General features: G+C 43.9%; 1 protein-coding gene across 1 annotated transcript in view; it reads right to left on the bottom strand.

Annotated features, from left to right (window-relative positions):
• Positions 1-1,295: 1,295 nt before the first annotated feature.
• The window catches only part of LOC122792892 (MOB kinase activator 3B), a 714,758-nt gene continuing 697,513 nt past the window's right edge, over positions 1,296-18,540 (bottom strand). The window contains exon 4 of the mRNA XM_044060451.1: positions 1,296-1,918. Coding sequence (XP_043916386.1) covers positions 1,296-1,721 — 426 coding nt within the window. The 5' untranslated portion in view covers positions 1,722-1,918. The remainder of the gene's footprint in view (positions 1,919-18,540) is intronic.

Raw genomic sequence — 18,540 nt, 5'->3', positions numbered from 1 at the left:
ACATATCTCCCCTCAATGTAAAACTGGATAAGAAACCACAAAAAAGCACCAAAAAACGCCAAGACCGTCAGTGAGGACAATAGTTCGAATAACTTGTTAGCAAATCCTTTATTCAGGTAGTTGGTAGTAAAATCCAAGCATCAACGAAATTAAAGACAGCAACAACGGAGTGAAAGACAAGCGCTTTCACCTGGATAATTCCAGGCTTTATCAAGTCATAAACAAAATGAATCAGAAAAATAGCTGTTTAAATAGTTTTCTTAATTAGTCACATGCTCAGCTGAGGCAGACTCTAATTGAAAATAGTTCGTTGAATATCATAAAAAATATGGAGCATTTAGGGTTATAACCTTTGTAATTTAATATCGTCTATAAGCTCTGTACCATTCCACAGACAGTGTAGGTTTTGTCTGTTTTTTTAGTACACAATCAGTGTTATTATATATATTTTTTTTATTTCGTTGATGCTTGGATTTTACTACCAACTACCTGAATAAAGGATTTGCTAACAAGTTATTCGAACTATTGTCCTCACTGACGGTCTTGGCGTTTTTTGGTACATATCTCCCCTCAACAGCCTGTAGGAAACAGAACACAGTTAAAGAGCTTTGAGGTGGCCTACAAAGGACATGATAATTACACCCTGCATTCTTTTAGTGAGGAACCCCTGTGGGTGTTCCAATTGTTGACGTGCCTGGTTAGCTACATACCAAAGGAGGCATTGTACTGAACATTAGGTCTGATGAATACCAAACACAGAAGAACAATGACGTCTCTTGATCTACATGCCACACCTTTATTTAGAAGTTTCATCAATACCCCAGACACATGATGGTCAAAGGCTAGGGTACTGTCTCTGTGTGTGTCCTCAAGTCTCCGACTACTGGGTCAACTCTTACGGGTGTGTTGTCAATGAGATAAGGAGGTGAGCCACCCCTGATGACCAAGGATACTATTATGCGTTTCTTGGCATTTAGTTTTACTCCACGGCTCTATTATTTGTCTGTTGAGCCCTTCTTGGAGAACATTAGTCTTGTGCCAGATGATACCACAGTGCAGAAATGTAAAGCACTCAATGGTGTATCACATCTACTTCTAAAGGTGAGAGTTGGCAGAATGCAAAATAAAAAAGAGAATGAATACAGATCATGCTCAAAAGACAAAAATGTAGCCTTCTGTCACTGCTACTGTGAAATGCTTGAATATTAGCAAGTTGCATACCAAAGTGTTCATGACTTCAAGACAAACTGGCTGCAGTAGGGAAAAAAGGAGCAGAGTATCAAAAACATTCCATCCTACTTACCTACTGATGTAGGGAATATATCTTCATTGTTTATTTGCACTTCAATCCAATCCATTAAGAGATTCATGTACTGTGGTGCTGGAAGCGCTGTAGGCTTCTTGTACTTTTGATCATCCTGCCATCGGTACTCATATTTGGGTCCACCAGACATCACCGGGCAGCTTTTCTCAGTGCAGAATTCACAGATGGTCCCATAAATCAGGTTGATCCTGTTAAAGAAGTCTACAACATGGACGGCTACCCAGTCATTTAAGTCCTCTCCGTTAGGAAGTTGAACAGCACTCCTAAGATCCACCCCAGAGTTTAAGGATGCCTGAGCCCTTTTGTGCAGCTCAAAACGCTGTGTGCCAGGCTCAAACTTGCGTTTTGGTCTGAAGGTTTTATCTTTATTGAAAACTTGCTTCAGTGCCATGGACATGATTACACCTGAATGAAGACTGCGGGGCCAAACAGCACCCCAATCAGTCTGCAAAAAAAGTGCTTCCAGTTCTAATGTTTGGCAGATCACCCTGAAAACTGTATGCTGGTTCACTGATTCTTGAGCTTGTGAAGTTGTCTGTAATTCCTCATTCTTAAAAACAGCACGCTTCAGCAAACATACGAGTCTTGAGAAATCTGAAAAATAAAGGTAACCCAAGTTATTCTTATAATGGTACATGCCAAGCCAACCAAGCATCAGACAACATTACTTCATTAACTTTGCCTTAATTCCAGGGACAACAGCAATGTAAAAAAAAGGCAGTGTATGAAATCAAGTGCCTAAAAATATTAGACTTTCAAGAAGTCTCAGAACACACCTTTGGCGGAAATGAAGAATTAGTCCTCAGTGATACTCTGTCTGGATGGAATACCAAATATGGAGGTTTGATAGAAAGGGCTTGAAGCTCAGACACCCTACATGCTGAGGTAATGGCCACCAAAAAGATAGTTTTCCAAGAAAGAAACCAACTGCCAGGATGATGCAGGCTCAAAGGGGGGAAGAATAATACATGCAACACAAAATTTAGATTCCAGGGAGTAAAGGGTTGTCTAACAGGTGGCCTAAGATGGATGGTATCCTTCAGAAAGGCCCTATGTAATTTGTGAGACATCAAATTAGAACCTTCAACACCAAGATGACATTGCAGCCAATTAAACTAATAGTGGCAGCTGCAGCACCTTCACGAAAAAGCTTAGATAGGAATTCCAGAACACTGGCAATCGGAATAACATAAGGATCAATGATATTTTGGGATGCCCAAAAGGCAAATCGCTTCCATTTGCTAACATACAACTTTCTGATGGAAGCCTTATGTAAGGACTCAAGAATGTGCTGTGCCTCTGGAGAAAAATCATGCAACCTGGCTAGGTTGGGAATCGGAGCAGCCAAGCGGTCAGTTTAAGGGAACGAAGGTTGGGATGGAGGGCCCCTGACGAATGTGTCAGCAAGTCTGGAACTGGGTCCAGAATCCAAGGTTCCTCCAGTTGGTAGAGTGGGAGGAAGGGGAACCAAAGCTGTACTGTGGTAGAGAAGGCATCCTGAGTCAGTTTTAAGAGAGTGGGGATGGATGTGGCTGCACAGATAATTGTAGAATCATCTGAAAATTGAATAAGTTTAGCATGAGGGATTGAGCAGAAGAAATCATTTATGAATATACTGAAGAGGAGAGCACCCAAAATGGAACCCTGGGGGACATCAGTGGGTGTGTTAAGGAAAGAGGAGATGGCTTTTTTCCACTTGACAGCTTATTGCCTGTTGGAGAGACAGCTGGTGAACCAATTGAGAGAGGAAGGGGATAAGTTTAGGTTAGATAGTTTAGTTAGGAGAAGGTTGTGAGAGATCGTATCGAAGGCCTTAGAGAGGTCAGTAAGGAGAGTAGATACAGTAGAGCCAGAATCTCTGGCTTTATTTACAGTTTCCAGGAAGGTAAGGAGGGCAGTCATGGTACTGTGACTGGGTCTGAATCCATGTTGTGTGGAAGTTAGTAAGTTACAATCTAAGAGATAGGGAAGGAGTTGAAGATGGACACATTTCTCTAGGATTTTTAATATAGGAGAGAGGATGGCGATGGGACGAAAGTTAGTAATATTGTTATTATTGCCTCCTTTGTGCAAGGGAATGATGAAAGCCCTTTTCCAGAGTTTGGGTACAAGACCTTCTTGGATAGAGTGATTGATTAGGATGCTGATGGGGAAGGCAATGGCTTCAGCAGCTATGCTGAGGAAGGATGAGGGAAGGATGAGGGAATGTTATCGGAGGCATTGGTGCATGGTTTAAGCTTTTGCAGGAGTTTTCTTATTGTAGAAGTAGGAATGGGTTTTATGGAGAATGGTGGGAGTTGAGAGACTGGAGATGAAGGGGGTGACAAGAGGGGGATGCAGAAGTAGGGGGGTGAGGTGTTATTAGAGAAGGATGAGGTTAGTTTGGTAATAGAGTCTATGAAAAAAAGAGTTGAATTGGGTGGCCAGATCTATATCTAGTGCATTTGGGTCTGGGCTTGGGTTTTCCGCTGAGCCAGGTTTTAGGAGGGTAGTGATGCCTTTCCAGAATTTTTGAGGATTGGTTATATGGTTGTTTTGGAGTAAGGCGAAGTAATTCCGTCTATCTGCTGTGATAAGCTTTTTAACTGTATTGCGAAGTGTTTTGAATTCATTAAGGGTGTTGGGAGTTTTGTTTCTTTGGTAACGTGCCCAGGTTTTGTCTCCAAGTCATATGGCAGTTAGTGTGTTTTTTGTTAGCCAGGGGGCGGTATTGTTTCTTATTCTTTTGGTTTTTATGGGGGCAAAACTATCAAGCAGTTTTAGGAAAGTTGTATTGAACTGTGCAACAGCATTATCCAGGGATAGAGTTTTTAGAGGGTTCCAATTTATTGATTTTAGGGAGCCTGAGAAGGTTATTCTGTTGAAGTTTTTTAGGTAGCGAGTGTTGATGTAATTATGAGTTACTTGTAATGGAGAAGGGAAACGTCTAGTGAAAATGGGAAGGTGGTCACTGAGGGAATCAGGAAGAGTTCCACTATCAGTGTAGTAGTGCGGGTGAGAGACTAAGATCCAGTCTAGGGTGCTGCCACTGCAGAAGTCTTTAGAGGGCCTGGTAGTGAGGTTGATGAGCTGAGAGTACTTGTATAGGTTGATGTTTAGGGGGTGTGTAGGAGAATGAATGGAAGACCAATTAATATTTGTGTCTCCCATGATAATAGTTTCATTACTGACAATGGTAGAAAGCCAGGACAGGATATCCTCAAGTATTGAGATATTGTCTCCAAGGGGGGATGTAAAGTGAGGCTATGCATATGTGTTTGTGTTTATTCAATTGAAATAGAGCTAATATTAATTCTGCATTGGAGAGGTGAGGAATGGGTTTGTTATAGGGAGTAATGGATAGGGAGGATGAATACAGTAAAGGTACCCCACCACCCTTTTTGTGGGCCCTGTCTTTTCTGATGATGGAGTAGTTAGGTGGTACTATTTCAGCATCTTTTATACGAGGTTTTAACCAGGTTTCAGAGATAGTTAAGATGTCAGGTTTGTTGTGGAGAAGCCAGGCATGGAGGTTGGGGATTTTGTTAGCTATGCTTTGAGCATTTAGAGAAGCTAGTAGGATGGATTTAGATGTAGAAAAAGTGGTGTTTGGGCCTGGGTTAAGGTGTATATCTCCAGATAGAAGTATGGTTGTTAGGTGTTGCATTATGCTGATGAGGTGTTTGGATTGCCTTGATTGTATGTTGTATATTATCAGATTTGTGTGGATATTGGAGGTTAGAGAGGGGCTAGAGAGTTTATAAGTAGTGCTTATTTTGTAGTGAAAAAATAGATGGATGTTAATGGGATACAGTCAAGAGGAGATTGAGACAAATGAGCGTAAGGGAGTGAGTTGGTTGTGTGAAGGAATGGTGTGTGGTTTGTGGAGTTGGGCTGGGTAAGGCAGTGGATACAAGTAAGGTTCAGAAGTAGTAGTAGTTGAATTGAGAATGATATAAGTTTTGTAAGCATGATGAGGCTTTGATAAAGTAGAATATATAGTGTAGGGAAAGGATTAGAAATAGATACTGCCTTATTAAATATGAAGGGAAGTGTGAGGAGATGGGTTGTAGGGGGAGGGGGTAGGAAGAGGACGGTGGTGAAAGGGGAGGGGTGTAATAGGTAGAGAGGAAGTAGGAGTGGTTAGGTGAGTGTAAGTGTAGATGCACTGGGGGTGGGTGGAATTTGGGGGTAGCGGAGCAGAGTGAGCCCACAGGGCGATCGGAACGGGTTACACCCAAGGAAGGTAGGCAGCAGGACAGTGTGAAAAACAATCACTCTGGTGAAGGTAAGTACAGAGGAAGGTAAGCAGGGTGCTTAAAGGGATTCTTTGGGTGCAGTATGAAGGGAAAGGAGAAGACAGATTCCAGAGGTGGAGATGGGTAGAACTGTTATTTAGCAGTCAAGAGAGAGAATACTATTAATACGTTATATTGTAGTGAGTGGGAAATCATAAATTTGAGGCTACTAAGTCTTGCGATCATGATGCCTTACCAGTTTCCATCCTAAACTGTACCTCCTTTTCTTGAAGAGGGCTATGCCAGTCATAGCCAGGGGAAATTTATGAGTACTCATCCAATTATCCAGATCCAATATGAGGGATAATATATCACACAGCTTTATCTACAGGGGGAGTCCATTCCAGACGCAGGGAGATTTTGAGTAACAAATCACTCTCTCTCTATCTAAACCTTGTTTTATTGATCAGCTGAATCAGGTTTAGATCTCTTGTTCTGATATTTATGGTACAAAAGATCCTGGACTACTATGTCCTGGCTGTTTAGAATGCAAGGCAAGAGTCTACTCTGAGGAGCTTGCGGGTCACACAAAAGAGAGACAAGTGCTTCCAGTCTTTTCTGGTAGCTTAGGGATTTTAAATGATCCTCTGTTAGGAACCTCTGGGGTCTTTCCATCTGCTTGATATGTTTGGTGAGGTATATCTTAAGGGGGGAAAATAATTATACACTTGTTCTGATTAGTACTAAATATACAAGGGGACAATAACCTCTTTTGACCTGGATGACATTTCCCTTGGTGATCAGCTGTGCCAAGAAGGATTTCCTAACAACCATTTCTATATAGTGGTCAAAGCAGTGGGGATTAGCAATCCAGATTTAATGGTTTCTAACTATGTTTTTCATTTACAAGTGGAGTATTGTCAATGCTATATGCTGGAAGGATGATGGCTTGTGTTCCAAATGTAAGCATTTCATTTAAGCCGATTTTCAATACAACAGGAAGTATGAGTGTAGACTCCTGATAAAGGGCTTTTTATGTCAGAGAGGAATTTGACAATAACTCTCAGTTTGCAGTAATCTGCAGACTTGGTTAGTCATAGCGCTTGGTTTTTGATATGTAGGTCAGAGAAGTAAAACACCAAACAAAAGCATTGGTCACATTCAAGTTCTCCTGACTGCCCCTGCCAAGTGCACCATAATCGTTTTAGTCTTTTAGACAATTTATCCACCTCATCACATAAGGATATATTTGTAGTGCATTTGGTGTATTAATTATGACAGCATGGGGGATGTAGCAAAATGCCATGGCCAAATCAAGACAAGCTATGTGGACAGAGGTCACACTGTCAACAGCTTGTGTTACCTTCTCAAAGAAGTTAACCAGGTTTATTAGACAGGGCTTACCTTTCATAAAACCAAACTGTTATGGATCTAGCCTGATGCTATTTTTAATGTCTGTACTAATTGTTTCCTATAATGTTTTCCATGGCCTTACAAATAAGATTCATCAGGCTGATGGGCCTAGAGTTTCCAGGGTTGATAGCACAGGCCACAAAGGAGTGATATCACCAGTGCTGTATGCCATAAGTCTGTGACTGAGCTTGTGGCCTGGTTAAGGTTAAATAGCTCATGTAAAGGTTCCAGCAAGACATGTTTGGTACTACACATCAAATAGCCAGGTATGTTATCTGTTACCATGGCGCAAGTGCTCTTAGTCTTGGAGAGAACTTTCAGTGCATGTTCTTTAGCGACGATGGGGGAGTCTGACAGGAACAGGGATAGTAGGGCTTCAGACAGTTGTCGCAGAAGTGAAATTTGAAACGTTCCTAGCAAATAACCTTTGTGTAATGTACACCGGGTCTAAGTAGGTTTTATTATTCAGTAAGAATTATGTATATTGTTAAGTATTATTTCTTAGTTTTCCAACATAAAGGATCTGCAATTGTCCTTAGCTTGAGATGCCATCCCAAGTTCATCAGCTGCCTTAGATCTAATAGTCTTTTTTGTTTTTAAATTCTTAGTGTCTTAATGTTTTCCATGACCTGGGGGGTCCTTTTATTTGCTGTATATTCTAATTATTTTTTCCCTTTTACTGCAAAAGTTATGCTGGTGGATCATCAGGATGGTTTGCTATTAAATTTCCTATGCTGACCTGGTGGATGTTTTTGTTGTTGGTCTTTCGGCTTTTCTCGGTAAGGGGTGGCCACAGCGGAACTCCGGTCCGCTAATGATTGGCAGTAGATTTTTATGAAACGCCGAGGTGCCAGCTCGACACCAAACCTTCTACGAAGGCACACCCATTTATGTATGCATGTCTTTCGAATGCTACCCAACCGCGGGGAGGACATGCAGACTCCACACAGAAGGCACTCCCAAACCAAGCAGAGAATCGAACGGCAGAACCTCTTGCTGTGAGGTAACAACGCTACCGCCGTACCACCACAGCAGACTGCATTTAAAACAGGTTTCAGTGATTATGCATATAAAATGGCTCTGGATGGGAATGACTATTCTAAGCATTTTTTATGTGGGTATAAAGACCCTTGGTAAGTCTATCTGCCGAGTCAATACCTGGGGTGAAGTTGTGCATTTCGAGACTTCATTATAGAATTTGTGGAGTGAAGTCTTTGAATTTTGATATACTGATTTCAGGAGATTTAGAGAGTTTTGAGAGAAAAGGTTAATAGCTTATGGTCGGACTTAGAGAGTGAGTTATTAGAGGAATTATGAAAGATGAAACTACATGCGTAAGTGGGTCAATAATATTTGGTCCTCTAGTTGGGCTACTAACAATCTGGTCCATTGAATTTTTAATTATTAGGTCTAAAAACTTCTGAGCATATACTACATTGCTGGTGTAGGTACTGCAGGCAACTGATGGGTTGATAACATCACACAGAATGATAGATTTCTTATTCATGGGGAGTTTAATCCATGATGTTTATATACCTGACAGGCAAATTTGGGTTATGTAAGAAGTCTTGCAACAGGTAAAAAGTACAGTTTTGTACCTACCATAAATGTAGATGTCCGATAGGTATGCATCTGCAGTCCTTACATAAGGGTTGTCCTGCCTCAGGCAGCCCCTCTGTCGGCCGGATTCCAAAGTCTGGGTCCGGCGTCGGCTGATGTCGCCCATTCCCCGACGTCAGAGTGCCTGGGGTATAAAAGAGTCAGCCGACGCCATCTTCCTCAGTTTTTCTTGCCCCAGATGCCAGGTGCCCTCTAAGGAAGGCTAAATTTGGAGAAATGCAAAATATTCCAAACATGCACAGTAATAAAAAACAAATACACCATAATAGATAACCCCAGCTAGCTATAAGAGGGATAAGTACCCAAGAAATACCACAGAGGGGAAGGAGGGAGGGAAAACCTGACTGCAGATGCATACCTATCGGACATCTACATTTATGGTAGGTACAAAACTGTACTATGTCCTTCAAGGATGCATCTGCAGTCCTTACATATGGGTAGAATACCATAGCCAAGCTGGGGGTGGTAGGATCTAAGAAAATGATGGTGTAGCTAAAATGCCCTGCAGGACTGCCGTAGCAAAGCCTGCTCTGGATCTGGAATATAAGGGCAAATTGTAATGCTTGGTAAATGTATGCACGGAGCTCCATGTAGCAGCTTCTAAAATGTCCTTGGTAGCCACCCCTCTTAAAAAGGCTGTGGAGGTGGCTGTGGCTCTGGTGGAATGAGGCCTGATGTTAGCTGGCACAGTTTTTTCCATGAAAGAGTAGCAGAATCGAATGCAATTTCCTATCCATTTTGAAATTGTCTGTTTGGAAATTGCTTTGCCTTGGATGCCTGCAGCATATGCTACCAACAGCTGGTCAGTTTTTCTGAAAGTCTTAGTTCTGTCCAAGTAGTAGCGTAACTGTCTGTGAATGTCCAAGGTATGCAGAAGTTTTTCTCCCTTGTTTTGCGGATCTGGAAAGAAGGTAGGCAGGTGAATAGCTTGGTTCAATGAGACCCTGGATACCACCTTTGGCATGAATGAAGGATTGGTTCTCAAGGAAACTGTCCTGATGGAAAATAAGAAATGGTTGTACTGCCATGAGTGCCTGCAATTCAGATACTCTTCTTGCTGAGGTTATGGCCAGGAGGAAGGCAGTCTTCCAAGACAGGAACTGTAACTCTGAAGATGCTGCTGGTTCAAAGGGAGGTAGAGTCAACTTTTCCAACATGAAGTTAAGGTCCCATGTAGGCACTGGTGGTTTTCTTGGAGGATTGATGTTTTTAATTCCTCTTAGAAACTGCCTTAGGAGAGGATGAGAGAAGACAGGTGGATCAGTATTGTATTCTGCTGAAATTGCTGAAGCATGAATTTTTATGAAAGAGTAAGAAAGGCCATTGTGGAGCATTTCTGCCAAGTATTCCAGAATATGTGCCATGCTCATCACTGTGGCATCTAGGCCCTTTGTGGTGCTCCAAGTGTGGAATCTTTTCCATTTTGCTGAATATGTCTTTCTCGTGGAAGGTCTGCGAGCTTCCATGATGATATCTTTCACTCTCTTGGATAGCTTTTCCTGGTGAGGAGTCAAGGTATTCTCCAGGCTGTCAGCTGCAGGGTTTTCAGGCTGGAGTGCAGAGTTTTGTAATTGTGCTTTGTCAGAAGGAGTGACCACTGTGGTAGAGGCCAAGGTTTCGTGGGTGACAGGCATCTTAACAGTGGGTACCAGTGCTGCCTCGGCCAATCCGGGGCTATTAGAATCACTTTTGGCTGCTCTGTCCTGATTTTCAGTAAGACCCTGGTCATTAGTGGAAGAGGTGGAAATGCATACACTGTTAGAGTATTCCAGCTGAAAGAGAGGGCGTCCACTTTCCATGCTTGTGGGTGGTATGTCCTTGAACAGAATTTCTTCAGCCAATGATTGTGGTGGGAGGCAAATAGATCTATGTCCGGCCTTCCCCAAAATTGTGTTATGCGAAGGAAGATGTCTGGGTGTAGCATCCATTCGTGTGGATCCATGGTATTTCTGCTTAGGCTGTCCGCCAGCATATTGTCTTTTCCTGGCACAAACTGGGATTGCAGCTCTATATTGAGTTTTAGGGAAAGTTCCCAAAGATTCATTGCTAGCCTGCAAAGAGGGTAATAATGTGTACCTCCTTGCTTGTTTATGTACCACATAACTGTGGTATTGTCTGTCCTTATTAGCAGGTGGCCTTGATGTAGAAAGTCCTTGAAGGCCTCGATTGCATGTATCACTGCCAGCATTTCCTTTTGGTTTATGTGCATGTGCAATTCTTTCTGAGACCATAGTCCTTGGATGCATCTGTCCTCCATATGTGTGCTCCCCATCCATGGTCTGAAGCGTCCGAGGTAATGCTTTGGCTGGTTACTGGTTTGCTGAAAGGCAGACCACTGTTTGACTGGCTTGCTTGGGCCCACCACAGGAATTCCTTTTGAAGGCATGGAATGAGTGGTATCAAAGTTTCTAGGCTGTGATTGTGCTGAGACCATAAACTCCTTAGGTACCATTGTAGTTTTCTCATATGCAGCCTTGCTTGTGGAATCAGAAGAATGCACGATGCCATGTAACCCAGGGCCTGCAGGGTTTTCCTTGCAGTCATCTGAGTTTGTTTTGTCAGATTTTTGAAGTAATCCGGTAGTTGTCTTTGTTTTTCTTCTGTGAGAAAAGCCATTTGGGTGGTTGTACCTAGTTCCACACCCAGAAAAGTTATTCTTTGGGATGGCACAAGTCTTGACTTGTGAATATTGACTGTGTATCCCAAGGCCTGCAGAAGGCGAATGGCATAATTCAAATGTTTTTCCAAAGTTTGTTGGCTGTCCGCTTGTATAAGGCAGTCGTCCAGATACGGGTATATTTGAATCCCCTGAAGTCTGCAGTGTGCAATTACTGATGCCAGGCATTTCGTGAATACTCTGGGCACAGTAGATAAGCCAAAGGTCAATGCTGAGAATTGATAATGCTCTGAACCTGCAAAAAATCTGAGGTGTCTTCTGCAACTTTGTCTGATAGGGACATGCAGGTATGCCTCCTTGAGGTCTAGAGTTACCAGCCAAGACCCCTTGCCCAGCATGGGAAGGAGTTGCTGTAGGGTCAGCATTTTGAATTTTGGCACAATGAGATAAGTATTGAGTGCGGACAAATCGAGAATAGGCCTCCATTGTTTTTCTTTTCTTGGGACAAGGAATAGTCTGGAATAAAATCCTTGGCCTCGTTCTGCGAGAGGAACCTTTTCTATAGCTTTCATTTGCAATAGGTTGGCAATTTGTTTTAAAGCCTCTGCCCTTTGATTTGGTGGCAGGTTTGGCATTCCTTTTCTTTTTGGTAATGTATGGAAATGGAACCTGTATCCTTTGTCTATTATTTGCAGTGTCCATTTGTCCCTTGTAATACTGTGCCAATTTCTTGAGAATAAAGACAATTTTCTGCCCAAAGGTGCTTCTAATTGAGCCCTGCTTGGCGGGATCAAGGTGAAGTCATTGAGTCTGTCCTTGTGCAGCAGTTGTTGGTCCTGCACTACCTCGCTGGTTAGGAGGCTGCCATTGCCGTCCTCTGTAGGAGCCTCTAGCTTGCCCTCTACCTCTGGCACGCCTGTTCTTGCCTCTTTGATATCTCTCTTCCGGAAAGGACCAATTCTTAGAAGGCCAATTTCTGCTGAATCTTGGTGGTTGTACCTGGAGGAAATCTTTGACTGTTTGTACAGATTTAGCCTTTTCCTCAAATTTCTTTAAGACCTCCTGAGCAGTGGAGCCAAATAACTTTTGCTTTTCTAGTGGAGCATCCAGAAGCTTAGCCTTAACATGATCTGGCAGAGATTGTTCCTTCAGCCAAGCATGTCTACGTATGACTGCACCTGTCATTGCTGACCTACATGAAGCTTCCAATGCATCATAACCACACTGCAAGAAATGGTTGCTAACCTGTTGTGAATTGTGTACCAACTCAGCACAGTATCCGCGTGGTGGCCTGCAGAGTTCCAAGCAGCAGAAGACTAAAAGAGTGACCTTCTACCTGATATAAGTATTATTTGTGGCTTTCCAACTGTATTTAAGCTAGCGACTGCATTTTTCGCCTGATCTACTGTTTTTTGCCTGATTTACAGCTACTTAAGTCAAACTTTGCATTGTAACATTGTTTATTGCACTTTAAAGTTTCTATTTGTTGCAAATTGTTTCTGTAGGCTACACACTAAAGTGCGCTAGCCGATTTACAGCATTTAAAGCTTTTACTGTCTGTTTTTCTGTTTCTTTACAAAAAAAAAAAAAAAAAAAAAAAACACTATCTCTTGTTTTCCCGCCTCACTGAACTAGAATAGTCCAGTTTCAGAGTTGCTGATCCCTGGACTTTGTCTTTAGTTCCTGATACTGAATCACTGCCATATTTGGAAGGAGGGAAGTTTCTTTGCTAACCAGTGGGAGTGGGTAGCACTGAGCGGCCTTTTTGTCTGATCTGGTAAGGTTTCAGCCAGTAACTAGTAGCCCATTGGTCGTTTTGGGCCAATTCGTAGCTCTTTTCAGCCCCCTGTTATAAACGCCATACGCTAGCTGACTTAGCTGAGTTGCCACCGCTGCACACTAGGGCACCGGCCAGCAAAGTTTAAACTATTTGGGCCATCTAAATTCCACTCTTCAAATTTTCCCTTAAAACTACCTTCCTCGAACTATACTACTGATCTAATCAGCATATCCTATAACTAAAAAAATCATCTCTACTTGACTCCAAGTAGACTATACTCTATCTGAAAAACATATCACTTGCTCCTCCAGTACTTATCACCTTGATACAGCACTCTTGTTATAGATAGTACCCCAAAAGGCAAGCCCCATTTCTCGGTCACCCACATCCCCCTGAATCTCTTTTAAAGTTTTTTTGTCTACTCCTTCTAGCATGTCGAGGGATCAGTTGCTAGTGTCCCCTCCTGCTCAGCTGGTGAACCTGGGAATATTGAGGCAATGTTACAATTGCCTCATGTACACAGACAACCCTCTCCTCCTCCCACAAAACACAAATACATGCGAGAGATGCAAATATACGGCCAAACTGGAGGCTGAGCTCTCTCAACATAGGACTGGCAAGGCCAGACAGGAGGAGAAGGTTACCACACACACTATAGACCCAGTCTCACATAGTACCATCACAACCGCAAATCATACACATAAACACACAAAGACATACTGGAGGCTCTGATCAAAAATCTACCAAAACAGCAGAGGCCACCAAAGCAGACACCCAAACAACTACCACCTCAGAACACAACACCTGCAACACATAGACCTCACAGTCAGAGTGTCAAACGGTCACAGCCCTTAAGGCCAAACACAATGCCAAACACACTAGTCATTGGTGACTCCATAGTCAGACACACTGACGTCCCGCTCACCAGACTGAGTAAGGAGAAGGTCACAGTAAGCTGCCTGTCGGGCGCTAGAATCCGCCACATAACGCAAGCACTCAGGTCTCTCAACAGCAGGTACAAGTACAACTCAGTCATTGTCCACGCTGGTGTAAACAACCTGAGACGTATCTCTTTGGACTACATGAAAAGAGACATTGAGGAGCTCTCTGATTATGTAGCCCAGGCAGGTATGACCCTGACCTTGAGCAGTATCCTACCTTCACTAAGAATGATGCCACAATACAGAGATAAGATGATCAGCTTTAACAATTGGCTTAAACTCTGGTGTCATTCAAAGGGGATCCAATGTCTGTCTGCCTGGGATGACATGCTGGACAAGCCACGCTGCTTCGCAAGGGACGGCTTGCACCTATCACCCCTGGGATTCCGGATATTGGCAAAGGCTCTTGCCACCCCCATAGTGCCTTTTTTAGGCAAGGCTCAAATTCTAAACCTACCACCCTAGAACACAAAAAAGGAAAAAAACTAAGGGTAATTCTGCTCAATGCCAGAAGTCTCAATCTCAAAATGCACGCACTCGAGGCCCTTCTCAGTAAGGAGAACATCGATGTCTGTGCTGTGACAGAAACCTGGTTCAAGGCTCATGAGAGCACCCCAGCACTATCAGGTTTTACCTCATATCATGCATTCCGGCCCCAGACAATACCAAGAAAGGAGGGGGGGTATCCATATTCATCAAGGACACCCACACCTCAAGATTGGTAGCAACGCACGATGCATCGGAGACCATCCAGGTGCAATTAACCATAGGCAAGACTGCTCTGCAAATTGTAGCATGTTACAGGCCACCCTCACAAACTCAGGAACCTCACATGGCCTTCCTGAAAACACTAGAGGGGATAAATGTATCACCAAACACCATCATACTAGGTGACTTCAATTACCCTAATATAGACTGGGAACACTACTCAAGCCCAAACACCCTAGCCCAAAAGTTCCTGGAATTCATAAACTCAAATGCCATGGAACAACTAGTCACCATCCCCACAAGAGGAGATAACATACTTGATCTCATCATCACGAACATGGGAGCACAATGCTCAACACCGAAGTATACCCCTCACTGGTGAGATCAGATCACAAACTAATCTCGCTGGAGGTCCTCATCCCACCCCACCTGAAATAAAAGGACCACAGTAAAGAACTTCTCGAAGCCGACTTCACACTTCTAAAGACTAGTGTGGTCTCCTTTAAGGCCCCGAGCGGAAAACAGTACTCAAGCCACTGAATCACTTACAAATGCCTTCTACCAGCACCTGCAGGACTGCATGGATAAGGCAATCCCAAGCAAAACAAAGACTCTTTGTACCAAAGGCAAGCGTCCAATCTGGTGGACCCCAGCCATAAACAAACTCTACAACAAAAGGAGGAAGCTACTACAAGATAGAGCAAAATCCTTAAAAGGTAAGACACCCTTGATCACTATAAGTAAAAACTAAGAGCTCTCATAAAATCATCCAAAGCAAATTTTGAGAGAAAAATAGCTAAAGACTCAAAAGACAATCATAAGGCCTTCTTTAGCTATGTTAGAAACCTGGGAGGAAATTCCCAGATATGCTCAGAACTAGTTCAAAATGATGTGAAGATTACTGATCCTACAGACATTGCCAACATACTGGCTGACAGGTTCAGTGCAAACTCCCACCCAAAAGGAGAGATATCTATACCAAACGATTGCAGCCCCCCAAACATTTCCAACGCCCAAGTGAGAACTGCTCTCTCCAAAGCAAAAAACACAGCATCCATGGGACCCGATGGGGTCCCCGGCTGTGTGCTCCACTAACTCAATGAGGAATTAAACCCACAGCTAGGACAGCTGTTTAATCAAAGTCTTACCTCTGGATACGTACCCAGGGAGTGGCGCACTGCAACTGTGGTCCCACTTCACAAAGGCGGTGCCTCCACCGACCCTGGAAATTACCGGCCTTATCTGCAAAGCGATGGAGAGGATCATAATGGACCTCATAAATAAAGACATAGGGAATTTGCAGACTTTGGATCCAACCCAGTTTGGCTTTGTCAAAGGCAGATCATGCCTTTTAAACTTGGTTGACTTTTTCGAAACAGTCACCAAAGCCATTGATGAGGGAAAGGCAGTCCATACAGCCTACCTCGATCTGGCGAAGGCCTTCGATACAATACCCCACTCGGGTATCATTGAAAAACTCATCAGCTTAAATGTTAACCCATACATCACAAGATGGGTTGCAAACTGGCTGAGTGACAGAAACCACAGGGTCAGAGTTGCTGGCGCCATGTCAGACTCAAAGCCTGTCACAAGTGGTGTCCCACAGGGCTCAGTCCTGGGCCCACTCTTGTTTGGCATCTACTTTTCCGAGTACAAGCAAACACAGGAGGGTTATGGCTGACAAAGTTTGCAGATGACTGCAAACTGGGCGCCATAGTAGAAAACACATCTGACACAGATATCCTTCAGAAGGGTCTCACAGAAACTGATAACTGGTGCCAGAGCCATGGCCTAAAGTTAAATGCCAAAAAATGCATAGTCATACCCTTCGGGAAAAACAAGGTTACCCCTAGCTACCAAATAGGTGGCAATCCACTGAGCACAGAAGAAGTTATCAGGGACCTGGGGACCCAGGTTGATAGTAGTCTGTCATTCGACACCCATGTAGCCAAAGTAGTTAGGAAGACCTTCTACATTGCCCACCTTATCATGAAGGGATTCTCATCTAGATCAAGGGAGGTCATGGTCTCCCTCTACTCATCACTCATCAGACCAATGATTGAGTACAATGCCCCATTCGGAATGTATCTGACTCGACACTTGCAGCAGCTGGAGAGGCCACAAAAGTTCCTCACCAAAAGGATAAAGGGTCTCAAAAATCTGTCCTATGCTGCCCGATTGAAAGAACTCCAGCTCTATTCAGTCGCTTACCGCTTGCTCAGAGGTGACCTTTGCCTAACATACAAGGCCATGTCAAACCCAGATTTGATGAATATGCTTCACCTCAAAAATCTAGATCCATCAGAGCCACAAGGGCGGGAGACTTAAACCTAGACACGGCTATTAATAGGACGTGCTGGAGGGATAGATTCATCACCCAAAGACTCCCTATGCTGTGGAACAAAATCCCGGTATATGTGAGGCAGAGCACCTCGCTGGCCTTGTTCAAGAGAAATCTTGACCAATGGATGGGAGATCGCAGATACACCCCAGGGATTACCTCAGTGTCACTGCTCGACAGAGGCACAGCAAAATAATGGGTATAGTTCCCCATACTAAAGGGGTGGCGTAAGCCACAAAACGATGGGCTAGGCTTGTAAATGCCCTCGGGCAGATAGCCTAGTATGAACCTATGAACCTATGTACCAGATCCTGAAGTGACTTACGGTCTAGGGGTTCAGGAGAAGACAGCTTTTTCTGCAACTCATCCAACAAATACTCTTGGTACTGTATCATATGAAATTGACAATTTAAAGCCCTCATAGACAGAGTGGAAGAAGTATACACTTTTTTACCCCATCTCTCTAAAGCCCTGGACTCCCTTTCAGAGGGGAGTGGATTTTTAGAAGTGGCAGCTGCAACCCCTTTAGGACCCTGGGAAATAGTTTCTGGGTCAGCAGAGTGGGCCTTGTAAAGGAAATTATGAGAGTCCGGGACCCTGTAGTACCTATCGGGTTTAACAGGAGCCGGAGGAAGGGTGTCAGGGGTAGTGCTAGACTCAGAATACACATCATCAATGACACTTAAAACAGGAGGAATAGCCAAAGGTCTATGCTGAGGTAAATGAAGAAAGGTCCTTAATCTCTTCCTGGAATCAGAGAATTCCTGGCCCTGCCATTGGAAATGCTCTCTCATGGAGTGAAGGGTCTCCCCAAAGGACAGCTCTTCAGGGGGGAAGCAGAGGGAATGGATTCCTCTGCATCAGAATCCTCGTAGGCCGTGAAGGCCTCCTCCTGGTAATCTGACAGAGCAGAGCCATCAGAGGCCTCATCAGAGGACTGAGGATCAGCGGACTCAGCCCTGGGCCTTTTGTCTGGAGGGGGTTGAGAGCCCCTGTCCGGATGAGGCTGGGATCAACTGATTAAGGAAATAAGATCCTCAGCCAAGCTTAGTATCTGTGAACCTGTAGTGGATCCCCGAGAAAGTCTTGGGAGGCAGAGTTTTTTGTTGCTTAGCAGCTTTAGCCCTGGTGAATGCTTTAATGGACATGGATGCAGGGGGCCTGGCTGCTCCACGTGCTGGGGTAGTCTTGTCTAAGGGAATGGTATCGGTAGTTTCCTGAACACCGGTTTCCGAGGGTAAATCCAAAACGGACTCAGAAGAAGCCTCCGGGGCCGAGGCTGTCGGTTGTACCGTTTCCACGGTCGGAAGTACCAAGGACTCGGTTTCAGCCGAAATCGAGACACTCGCGGTGGGCCTAGGGGTGGTTTCAGCCGAAACCACGATCCGCGTATGTCAGTCCTTGTCCTTCCGTTTTTTGGTTAAATGAGAAGTCGGAGTCTCCGATGGCATTTTATAAGAGAAACTAGCCCCAAAGAATTCCTCTGCAAACTCCGACCGACACCTAAAAGTGCGGCGATTAAACGAGGCACAGGCAGTACAGGCCGAGACGTCGTGGTCTGGGCCTAGGCAAGGGAATG

The sequence above is a fragment of the Protopterus annectens genome, chromosome 2.part0, assembly GCF_019279795.1.
Source record: "Protopterus annectens isolate FY-2018-M chromosome 2.part0, PAN1.0, whole genome shotgun sequence".
Taxonomy (NCBI): Eukaryota; Metazoa; Chordata; order Ceratodontiformes; family Protopteridae; genus Protopterus; species Protopterus annectens.
The sequence above is the reverse complement of the archived record's forward strand: the minus strand, read 5'-3'. Positions and strand labels throughout refer to the sequence as shown.